The following is a 13,098-nucleotide window of genomic DNA, read 5'->3' on the forward strand; positions in this document are numbered from 1 at the left end:
GTGCTTCCTTATGCGGCACACACGGAAGGAACGATCATTATTGGACGAATAATCTTTCACGTCGTTAAGATAGTCGTATGTCATTATTCGTCGATGCGGCTTTAATTTTTAACGAATAGCCTGGCTATTCATACAGCGAAAAGTTAACGAGCTGAAACCGCAGACCGATTTTGAGGTTCCTTCTTTGTTAAACCTTATCCTTTATATTATATTATATCGTATATTTGGTACTTCGCGAACAAATTATATGGTGAAACAAGAATTACACTAACCAAAACTATAGGTAAATTCTCTAAAAGAAAGTCTTAAAGAAGGACTTTATATATTATACTTAAAATTTATTTTAGGTTTAGTCGAAAATAATAGATTTGTCTAGATGCCCGAACCATCTAATTTACTCTGTGTTCTCAATCTATCTAAAGCACCTAATATTTCTAATTTTCTAAGGTAGATTTGCTATATGTTACATTCAATTTATCCAATATGGTTAGCGGCCAGCTGTAACATTCCCTAGGTATCTAGCTCTGTCGAACAGATTGTATCCTTCCTTCGTCAACACGATCACGGGGCTAATTTTACGCTTTCTCATGAGGAAGGAATGATCATTACTGGAGAGAACGATCTCTCACATCATGTTAAGACAGTTATGCGCCATCATTCTTGATGATTAAGGCGAATCATCTTTCTGGTGTTTTATTTTCAAGAAGCTTTTCATCTGACGTCCAATATAAAATCATAACAAGCGGTCGATGAGTATAATTGAAATTTGCAATTTGCTGAAGGATTCATTACGTTATACCTCACATTTTCAAGATCATATAAATTCTGCATGTAATTGATTACTATAATTAATTTCGAGTGTCGTACCTCGTACGCACGTTTATTCTACTTAACGTTCTATTTCATTAAACCGAATTTAATAACAGAATCTTTCGATGATTAATGCATTTCGCTAGAGAAATAGGGGAATAAACGAGGCGAACGATAAATAATACTTAAGCGAGAGGGTTGATACGTACAGCGGTGAAAATTTTTAGATTATGCAAATTAGTTTCTACGATGCGTGATCCGTGATGTGGGTAAATGGGCAAATTCTATGGCGATTCACCGTGATAGTAATGCAATTACAAAATTAATTTATTCTTTGTAGTTCGCTGACACTTCGAGAGATTTTGCACTCCACGCGTGGAATTACGTCTCGCCGATGATTCAGCGATGTTTTGACACTATAACATGCACGCTCGAATGTCTGAATCGTTGTTACATCGATAATGTCATCCATTTGGTTATTGGGCGTGGTACGATCATTGATCAACGTCTTGATACCTACATCGATGTATATCCAATATTTCCCCTTTCCCCCACCTACTTTATTTATACCTTAACATCTTGTAAATATGTTGAGAAATTTAACAAAACGTCGAACGGAGATTTATCTTCAGCGAACGTTTAATAATTCTTGAATACGAGAGAATCTCCGTTAACTCCCGTTAATTTTTAAAAAAATTTCGGCGATTTGCGTAGGAAGATAAATTTTGCAATTTTATCATTCAAAATTGCAACTGTTCATAGAATTCTTTTAAACAATGATATGTTAGTGGAAGGACTTTTTCTTATATGAAAGTAAAATATTATCAACGTTAATATAACGATATGAAGGGAAAAAATGGAAAATATGCAGTTTACGATCCTGATTTTCATAACGTTCGTTCTTTATTTCTCCCTTCTTTAGAAGCAGAAATCAAAATGGAAATATCTCTGGGGTATATGGTAAGTGATATTGCATTAACTCGTAAGTGAAATACATGGGTCCAGGTAACCCGAGGGAGTTTTATTTACGTTGTCACTACCTTGCTATCTGTTTTACACGTTCTGTCTCCACGAAACAATAAAATCTTCCTTCCACATCGTTATATTGGGCAGTCCTATACTATAATTATAATGATCTCCATGTTATCTTTGTAATAGAGAAAAATTTTGAATTATTTCCAAATTAAGATACGAATATTCATCACTAGTTCAATCAGAGGAAAAACTTGAGATGCTCGAAGAATTTCTTTCTTTGAAAGAATTATATTAGAAAATTATTGTATTCGTACTATCACAATTATTTTATTACTAGACAGAATATTTATGTAAATTCATATTTTTCGAATATAATTAAAAACGGAATGTACATGGGAAATTATATTATTATTACGCTCATAAATGTATAAAAATTCACAGTCTATTTATTACCAAATAATTTTTACTTCGATGTAACGTATTTCATTCATCAGAAGCTGTCTGCATAACCAAGTATTCTTGCCAATTTGCAGGCACAATTGCGTTTATAACATGCCCATGTATCATGTTCTACGTCAACCGTGACGAAGAGCTGTTTGCTTTCCAAATTTTCAGACGACAGCTAGCATTACACGGTGAAAATAATAACGAGCCCCCGAAGCTGTTATCAACGCATCATGCAGCGCTATAGCTAAGACAGCGCGGCGGTGCATCCATAGCACGACTTGTTATGGCGCGAGCAAATTGCTTCCCGTCGTAAAATCCGTTTGAGTGATTGATTAGCATGCAGTCGGACTGACTGGTTGACTCGCAATTTCTTCCAACCCTCCCCTTTTCCTTCCTCTAACCCTTATAGAATGTACCTATGAACGCGAAACAACGTAACACAAGTTCCTATAACGCTCGTTGGCCAAGTATCGACATTATCGATACCAAGCATCTCTATTAGTTGCCTCGTTGACTGACTTGCTATGTTCGTCACATTAGAATCGGTCTTTATCCCCGTTTTTATCATTAACTCCGAGAAGCGCGTGTAGGAGGAATTACAAACATCTTGAAACCGACGCGAGTAATATAACAGTTCTTGTTGTGACAGCTGATGTCTTCTAGTCTTGTCTAACATATACTTCCTTGGTTACGTATCGTTCGTAGTCTTTAGTAGTTTCATTAATGACGTCGTATAGAGTGATTTATGATCGTGTTACGTGACGACAATGTTTTTGAAAGAAGTTATTTAGAGGATTTTTAGGACAGTGGATTCCTCGAAACGCTTAGGTTTGATCGAGACGTTAACGTGATCGTGCGATAGCCAAACAAATTCAGCTGTTGCACAGAATATGTCAGAACTTGTAATTTGCGAACTTTATATCTTTTGACTTAGTAGTTCGGACGTTAATTGAAACGAAATTTTAATTAATGCCCTTTAAATAGATCTGTCGATTAAATCCCTCGATTTGAACTATTATCGTATGAATGACAAGTACTAGTAGATAGGGGAGAAAATTTCTTGACCTCATATTACAAGAACTCTATTATACGAAGTGAATTGCGTGTCCTTCGTCATGTTCAGATAGATGGAGCTCCACTTGTATTGGCATTCGCTCTATAATAAACTCTTATTGCTCCATAAACAGCTCTATGAATACGTTCGAAGCACCCAATTTTCTTTTTGCGGAGTAAAAGCTTGATCGAAACCATTAAAGAGTGTCGAGGGTAACGAGACACGTGTTCCTTAAAAAAGAGAAAAAAAAGAAAGAAAAAAGAAACTAATTCCGTACGTAACCGTTTACGATCTCGTTAAAAAGTCTCTACCGAGAAGTTGGCGTGCTTATGGTGGCGCCGTTGTGGTTCACATCGCGCTACAGCTAACGATAAATGATAACCATTAGCCTGGAACTTACCTTGCCGGTGGTAGCGGACTTGTAGAGCGGACCCATGATGACGTGATCGGTGGGGCAGCCATCCGAGTCAATTAAGACTATCTCGCTGGAGTCCACGCCGTCCATAGCCACTAGCTCGCGTACAAAGATCTCGTACGGGCTGTTAGGGTCGAGGATCTCGAACTTCAGTGCCAACGGATCACCGACTTCGGCTGATGGGATGGCTTCGTTTCCACTACGATCGGTGATCTTCATGGCGACGTTCGGCGAGTCGACGATCACTTCCTCGGACAACGCGGGCGTTATATCACCGTGTACACCGAGATCGACTTCGTTCGACACTGTTTTATTGGTCAGGTCGTATTGACAGGTGACAGCCAAACCAAGATCGGAGCTGGTAACAATGGTGTCGTGGTGTTGGATCACCACGTCGTTTAAGTATCTGCCCAAACCCTGTTGTTTGATGTTGCACTCCAAATCGTCGTAAGCCATTCGTAACTCGAATTCCAAGGCGCCCTTTACGTCTTGTACGCACGAATTTGGCGAACCCTTCACGTACACCTTGCCGTAGAACAATTTGCTCGTTTGGATTCTTGTCACCATGTCGCCGGCACGGCAATCGATCGTCACGTTGTAACAAGAGCTTAATTCGTAGGTTGAGCCCTCAGGCACGTCAAGATAAGGTTCCTGAAATTAAGCATGAATTTTCCGTTGTTATCATTATATCATGAGCTCTTTAGTTCTGTGTTGTTTGTTTGTAATTTAATCCATTATTTCTTCGTGATGCTTTAATGTATCACTACTGAAATGTTCGAACCAACTGAGATTGTATTTATCATTAAATGTTAAACGCTAACCTGTCGTATCATAATTTCTTATGTGGTATAGCAGATGTGTAATTTTGTAATTTTGTATCGACTATAATGGTAGAATATTTAAATTATTCGAATACGAGATTGACGTGTACTGAGTGATTACATGGTCAAAAACATTTTTCTATCTTATATCAAAAATGATGGTGGTTTGTGATATACGTTCCACGAAATTCCAAATTATCTCATAACTGTAGTAGTATATGTATGTCATTTTGTAATGCTAATTTGCCAATTCTTCTCGATAATACGATAATCTGTGTCGATGGGGTAATAACAATTTGCATATTTCCACTAGAATAGCTAACCAGTGTTATAATTGCCTGCTATTTACAGAACTTAAACTGTCACAAATGTGTTCTTGTTTATCGTTTTATCCCCTAACAAATTGCTAAATGCATCAAGCCAGGTTTTGCTCGTTCATTACCAAAATTATAGCATCAACTCTGAGATACTACCTCTTTATACAATTACCCTAACGTATTATTTAAGACATATAATGATATAGGAAACGAGTTTCAAATTGCCACGTTTAAATGTTTATGCTCTTTTTAACGACACGAATAAGGGACCGAAGGTTGCGAGAGTACGTCATCCAAAATACCACTGGTCGTTCCAATATTTTATCCATGGTGACATATCACGCAATATTATATTATCGATATATCCTTCTAAATGACAAAATGGACGACTTTTTTTCTTTCCTACGGTTTAAAGGACTTCTCGTATATCAAATTGAGAAGAAATAAAGATGCGATAAGAACCATGACGCGATTTACGATACGTATTATACAAAAAAAAAAAAAAAAAGGAAGAAGTACTAGTGATTCAGTTCGACATAGTAGAACGCTAGTGGAAATAGAGCGAGCCGATTCTTCAACAGGTTGGCGAGAAGAAAAGTCTTTGTCTTGACTTTCTCAGGACCACGAGATACCCGTTCTCTCGTATGCGCAAACTGAAGAGCCACCCACAGGCTCGATAGGGTAAGCATCTGCGATGGAAACTCGATTTTCCATGAATGCGCTCTCGGCGAATTGTTCGACCTGGTTTGCACGTGTGCAATGTAATCACGTTTACAGAAAATCCCTACCGGACCTTTCAAGAGTACGTGGTGCACGGTAGAACTGGTGAAATGTGTGGTCTACGATTTCCAAGCGAATTCTATGCCCGGAATTGACGTTGAATTGTTTTACTTCGTCGTGCCAAATGAATTAAAGTAAGTTCACGTAACGAGAAATCTCACATTGTCGAACAGCGTCCCACGGCATTTCACAGGAACGCCGCGAAATAGCATTTTATTAAACATGAACCAAACGAACAAACGACCAGTTGTTCCGCGAGAATTAAACGTGACGTGGCGTCATAGTCCTCGATTTATTTTTTCTTCTTATGAACGACTAATAGAAAAATTCTGTTGTAAATTTTGGTTGAATAAAAAATAGCAATTCTGTTCCAATTTTGAGAATATTAACTTTAAAATTAAAATGTAGTTTGATGCAGATTGTTATTTTTTTTTTAGTTTAATTTAGTATCTTTATTCTAAATGAAACAAATTTCGTTCTCGGAGAAAAATTTAATACTTCGTCGATGTACTAAATTTTATTATCGTTAGATATGTTTCAAGTAGGATTTATTTTAAGCTTCAGTTGTCTCTATATTATTCGCTTAATTTTTGTCCTATCTTTTTAAATACTTAATGATTATGGTTACGATCAATCAGACTTTCAATATTACTATTAATATGGCGAGTTGTTGCGGTGTTAATTAATTAAGCCTTTGCTCAAGCTTTTGTTCGTCCGGTGCAATACAGGATACAGAGACAGTGACAAATGCGATTTGCAGAAATCCAAGTGGAAGTTGTTTGAAAATAATTTGTCAAGGAAATAATAATTTGGCATAATATTTTACCTGAATATCCGAAAGAGTAGCTCTGGAGTGATGGCTAAGACGGCACACCATATCACCAGTGTCGCCATAGTCGTAAGAATGGCAACGGAATGGCGAGTTCAAGCAAAGTTCTCGGCATTCTTCTGCACTGCCAACATCTTGATATACGGAATCCACAGTTTTCAAGATACGCCCAGACAGCTTCTTGAATTCACAAAGTTTCACCGGTTCGTCCACACAGTGGTTTTCTAGATAATCAAAATCTTTAGCAGATTGGAAAGCGCTTGATCCTGCAACGGTTAGCCGGTCCATATCTGAAAGTTCACACTGTTTCGTTGAGTTTGCGTAGTTGGCAGATCTGAAACAAAAAGAAAAAAACATTTTTTTTTACCACTTCTTCGACTATGTTGAATATATTGAATAAAAAGAAGAAATATGCTCACTTAAAATGTTGATCTTTATCTTCTAAATCCGTATACAAATGCACCAATAATTTCATTAGTCTAGAAATGACATTTCAAACCATATGCAATGACTATGTTTCACGCTAAAACCCAGTATTCCATCGAACTGTCAAACGAATTGACCTGTTGCACAACATCTGACAAAATGACCAGAATCCTTCTATGTCTATTAAGCTACTGCGACTATTAATACATGAAACCGCCGGAGTAAGTAACAGAGAAAGCAAACCTCTGGATTCCGATGAAACAGTGTGTAACTATATTAAGTTTCAATGACGCAAAGCGGAATCACAGAGTCCATAGGGGAAATTGTAATAGAAGCTAACTAATGAATTTCCACAAAACTACGAGCTTTACGTTCCCAAATATTGCGACAGCACAAATTGAACGAATCACTGTAGCTTCTCGCAAATTTGTCATTAAAACGAACTACAACGCCTATATGAACGCAGACACAATTACTTTGCATCTATAGCACATTACAGTGCTTAAATACTTGTCATAGAAAACTTTTATGCATATATTGCATGTATTATATAAAACATCTTGAAACTAATACTATGATAATACTATCATATTATTGGCAAACAATATTATTTATTGCAAACATATCTAATGTAAAATCAGTATACTGTATGAACAGCCAGGTTAAAATGTAATAAAGTGTTAACGATAGTCCTGACGAATGTTGAAATTTATTAATATTTCACGATTTCTGCAAAACACATTACATGCACTAAATAGTATGCTGTGTGTATGTTTGAAACTTCAGCAATATACATAATCACGATAGTGGAGTCTCATCACAGTGTTAATAAAATTTCAAAATTTCAACAAATAAGATATTTATAAAATGTTTTTACAAATGTTCGAATATTTTCATGAGTTATTGTACATGACTCGGCACTAATATTTCTCGGAAGATCAGTGACTGTTAATGTAAAACGAAGCGAAATTGTTCTATGGTGCGTTTAATCAACAAGAAACCCGTCTTTAATGGCGTGAAACAGAAATATTGCGTTTAGAACCGCTCACTCTCTAAACGTGTCACGGTAAAATATACGAGCGTATTAAGTGGGTTTTCTTCTATTTTTCAAAGACGCCTGGCGCCCGTAGGTCGAAGCAATTATTACATGCTAGCTAGTAATAGTGCCCCGTAATAGTGCATAGTTCAACTGCGAAAACACTAATTTACCAGCGTTTACAGAGGATTCAACCGAGCAGTTTCCCATCTCTTCTTCGTTTTTGTCCATGTTCGTTAATGCTTGCGTGTAATGAACGTATAGTTCTCCGGAAGTAAAGACGTTTAGTTTTTGATTGCTTGGCCTTAGTTTCCCTTTTTCACTATTTTAGATGTAAACGCAGCGAGAAGAGTGATATTCTTGTTTACCTTACATTAATTAGGCCACTAATGTTTATGCATTTTTAGGAAACTTACAGACGCAAAAATGTACAAGATATACAGGTAATATGTATAAATATAGAAAATATTCAGGAAAATGCTTGTACATATAAGAATTTAGGCTCTGTTTCCTAAATTGTGTGTTCATGAAAATATGAAATTTTCTACTAATGGTAATATGATATAATTGGAATACGAATAACTTTTATGATTAAAATTGATTCCTGTAAATTATGAATAGAACAAGTAATAACAAATTTTGTCGAAATTTTTATACAGCTGAATCCTTTATCTTCAAATATGATTCGAAATTAATTTCGATTGTAATTTTACTTAGCCTTAGTAGAATAGTCTTTTATGTTTTTTGCTCTTTCATCTTTTATATTATATTTCTAATAATTTACAAATAATTGTTAGATAAAATCTCTACGGTTTCCATTATAATAGAATGGAATAGATAATATATCAAACTAAAAGCAAAGAAATTTGAAAGTTTCGATTATGAAAAGTTGAAGTACTAAATCATCATCGTCTTGCACCTAAAGTTAGGTTAGAACATTGATGCTTCTCTCATTCCTCGAACATCAGGTTCAAAGTGAGCAGCGGAGAGCCAAATGTATTCCACGTCGCTCGATCGATTTTGGATTATATTGCCTTAAGACCTGAATAATATTCATGGCTGGTACGTTATGATTTCAATATTCTCAGAGTTCTCGTCCAAGGGAATCCAAGTCGAAAAATCACCGCGCCCTTATGCGGTTCGTCGCGATAAACGCCGCCATTGAGTCGAACGTATAATCGAATCGTCTGCAGGTCTCGCGATTATCGTAGAGCTTCTTTTTATCGTATTTGCCAACGAGACGTTCCTTATCAACTCGGTAATCCGTATTCTGAGTGACTTGATTCTTTGAAGTTGAAGTTATTTAATAGAACAGAAAAATGTTACGGTCGATAGTAATTTTAATATAAATTTAGAGAAAAGATGAAAAAAAAAAAAAAAACAGAGCAGAGTCAAAAAATTCAGAGAAGACTATCGACCCTGGTGCCCAAGTATAAACGATTGAAATAATTGTAAATCCAATTAACTATAAAATGTTATTCTTTACGCTTGAACATTCCACACATTTTGATCTGGAATATTTTTTAACAAAAAATTTCGCAATGTTCAATTAAACACAAATAGGTGTAGTGAATTCGAATAACTACCAAATTCAAGGTACATACCACTCATTCTGATTTAGAATGTTTTCAAATATTTTTAATAAAAATGTTCCACCAATTTTCTTTTAATGAAATGTTTCGGCAACTTTTATTTCGTTATACGGTTATTATTAGGATACTATCGTAGATAGATCGAACGATAGTATAGTACTAGTTTTAAGCTAGAAAGTATTCTCACAGAGTTCGGAACGAGGACGTAACATTTCTGTGAATCGTTTCGACGAAAAACTCAATTGAAACTCCCGAATCCTATCTCTAAGTCGTTGAACAATGTAGTTAACTGAGAGAACTACGCGACGTCTCAAACATATCGTTTGCACGGTGGTCTCAACGGAAAGCCAGTGGCTGCGCTGTTTTTATCGATCCAGTGACAATCGAATTGATCAAATTCAAATGATATCGTTTGATGAAACAGCACAAACAGAAATGAAGGGTTTCGTAATCGGACGTATCTAGTTGACTGTTTGTTCGTTAAATCAACAAGTTTCGGCAGAATTGTTCGCGATTCGAATAATTGGACCACGATGTGCGCGTTCCAGCGGCGTTTATTATTCATTCCGCGCACGCGGTTCGGGAAATCGCTTTTATCGCGAATTACTTTTATCCGATTCGCTGATCCGGTCTGTGATTGTGGCGCGACAAGATTTACGCGCGGCTACGCATCGGTCTGATCGTCATCGATCTTTAATAGAAACGTCAAACGATATTTCCTCGCGCAAATTGCCGCTCCACCAATATTGCCATTCGAATGGAGAAATTAAACACGCCTTCTTTATTTCCCCTTCGACGAATACATTTTTCATAAGTCTGTCTGTCAATCTGCTATTATTTTCAAATATACGTAGGTTTGATTTTGTTTGTTTTGTCATTTTATTTTACTTCTTGCTAAATGTTTAAAAAATTTCTAATCGTCTGTTTTTTATAAAGTAAGTTTATATCTATCGATTTTGTCGTACAATAGTTAATTCAAGAACTCGAAATCAATATAGCTGTTTGTGGATCATTTGCTTTTTGAGCATTTGTTTGAAATTTAATATTCATTCTGTAGACACGTCAAAAAGTATGCAGAAACCTGTATGTAAGACACCTGTAACACTTACATTCTTTAAATTAGATGCTGCGTAAATTCCATCAAATTTTATTTTATTAAATTTAAAAAAATTTAAGGTTCGATTTTCCATCTTTGAAATTCATTTTTAATACATCCTCTTCTTTTAATATCTTCCTTTTAATTCTTGAAATTCATCATTTATCATAGATAACTTTCATATTCACATTGTATGTGTGTGTTTCATAAATCATTTAAAAATTTGATTAACGCTATAATGAAACATTTCAATGCACAGTCCAATTTTTACTGTCATTTAATGTTATCTATTCTTTGTTCTGTGCATAAGCAAGAAGTTGACCAGTGAGCGACCGTCTCTTCGAACGATAAAGTCACCACTGATTTTTCTTTTCTCGAATCGAGGCAAAAGATATACCGTTGCCGTACGACTTAAAACCTCGAGGGAAATTTTAACCTCCCAGGCAGATGTTAAATGCGAAGTTAACTTCGACAGAGCGATGTCCGGGCGTGCCGTTTCACCCCCCTCTATCGACCACACCCTCATCCCCTTTTTTTTCCAGCCGAACTGTTTCCCTCTTGCTTCAGCTCCTAGGACAATTGCTCCCATTCTCCGTTCGCCAATCGTAATTCCACCTACCATCTTTCCACGCCGGGACTATTTCGAACAAATGGCGAGACAAAAAAGACAGCGCGGATCAGGGGCGGTTGGGGCGGAGTAAGACGAGTCAGGACGGTGGAAACGCGCCGCTGCGCTGGAGGCAACGACGGAAAAGAATTACAAGTGACTCGGCCCGCTGCATCTCGATGAATCTCAAATTATTCGTCGCGCGGCAGGACGAGGCGTTTCAATACAAACGAATCGACTGTGTTCGACGCATCTAACTTGCATTAAATTTCCATCCAGCCGCGAACGAGGAACGAAGGCGATGAAGCTTGGCTGGCAACCGGGTCGGGTCAAATAAATAAATCGAATAAGTAAATGCGATTCAGTGAGATCCCCACGAAGACGAGGGAGAAAGAAAAAGAGAGAGAGAGAGAGAAAAGACGACTTTTTACGTGTTTGAGCATTAGAGACGCATTTCCCTTCGTAATTTTAGCGGAACGCAACGAGCACCATTTACGGCGTACACAGTCCTTGCGGCTTGTCAACCGTAATTGAATTTCTACCGGTATTTAAGCCGCTTTCCTGACGTAATTTTTTCGAAGAAAAATTTCGTACTTGCACCACGAGTGGCATTCCCGCGCGCCCGTGCCATCTAGAGACGCAAGAATTTCACGTAATTTCAGGTATTAAAAAGGCCGATTTCTTCGTCGAATTAAAAAACACGGTTTTAGTACCAGATTTTATTTCATATGCGTATATTTCGTTAAGAATTTTCAAGATTTTTGTGTTAGTTACACCAGTACTGGTCGACTGGTATTTTATTTATTTCTGTTGCTGAGTTTATTTTATTCGACTGCTTAGAATTGATATTGCATGTTGGAAATCGTCGTCTTAACTTACACTTGAAAGAAGCTAAAAAGTCTATCAATGTAGATAATTCAAGGCGTGCTTGAAGGTCGCTACGAATATGAAATTAATCTTTCTCTTCCTTCTGTTTTTCACACAAAACGGAAATTTGATATATAACAAATTTTCCTGCGTCAGTTGCTAGAAGAATAGTGTATCTTGTCATTTTTATATACATTTTAAGATTGATTTTAAATTTGATCAACGTCGTCATGACAATCGTGTCTCGTAACAACGCTAATGAAATTTCAAAACGTTTCATACGACACACACAGCATAGACGTAAAAGATTTCTATGGCAGGTATCCAGCTGGTGAGCTAGTTTATAAAGATTATATCCAATGATCAGTCTATTAAAAATCAAATTCGCGCATCAAAATGCAAACGATTATAGCTTCACCGTGCAGTCGAACGATCTCTATCCTCGATCACACTTGGAACACACAGTGCCATATATTTCCAGCTGAACCAATGAAATCTCCGCGGGCGTGTCGCGGCGAAGAGGAAAATTTCGTCGCAAACCTGCGGGAGCGATAAAATATTGTGGACGCGGGAACATCGTTGCGTTACGTTTGTCGATGTCATCTGGCCCGCGGAGAGTTCGACGAAAATAGCCGTGCTAGGAAACGTTGCGAAAGTTAAATTGATCCGTTAACAGTCTATAGGCGATAAAGGGCGAAACGAGGAGGAGGCGTTCTAAAAGGCAGATCGACTATGAATTGGATAACTGATCCCGTGCAATACGACATTCGTTGTTCCACGTCACATATGTTGCGCTTTATGGTGCACACCGGTATTCGTATACCGGTATACGAGCTGAAAAACGCTAATTTGCATTACTCTTTTATAACCTCGTGGTCCCTTTTTACGCCCACGAGTCGACGTCGGAACACAATCCGAGAGGATAAGCGGTTATATTAATGATCGTCTGGCAAAAACAAGCTAGTGGCGAGTCCCGGCTCTTTGTACCGAACTACCCGAAACGGCTTCATATCTGCATCCATTTTT

At 37.1% G+C, this 13,098-nt stretch overlaps 2 protein-coding genes across 4 annotated transcripts in view; one reads left to right on the plus strand and one right to left on the minus strand.

Annotated features, from left to right (window-relative positions):
- Positions 1 to 13,098, plus strand: part of LOC117204959 (autophagy-related protein 16-1) — a 600,053-nt gene that overhangs the window by 290,636 nt on the left and 296,319 nt on the right. The window lies entirely within an intron of this gene.
- Positions 1 to 13,098, minus strand: part of LOC117204958 — a 97,860-nt gene that overhangs the window by 14,658 nt on the left and 70,104 nt on the right. Inside the window, exons 4-5 of the mRNA XM_033442909.1 lie at positions 6,446 to 6,782; positions 3,687 to 4,352 (exon numbers count right to left, since the gene is read on the minus strand). Of these exons, the coding sequence (XP_033298800.1) occupies positions 3,687 to 4,352; positions 6,446 to 6,782 (1,003 nt within the window). The remainder of the gene's footprint in view (positions 1 to 3,686; positions 4,353 to 6,445; positions 6,783 to 13,098) is intronic.

This window comes from Bombus bifarius, unplaced genomic scaffold, assembly GCF_011952205.1.
Source record: "Bombus bifarius isolate JDL3187 unplaced genomic scaffold, Bbif_JDL3187 scf7180000007984, whole genome shotgun sequence".
Classification (NCBI taxonomy): Eukaryota; Metazoa; Arthropoda; class Insecta; order Hymenoptera; family Apidae; genus Bombus; species Bombus bifarius.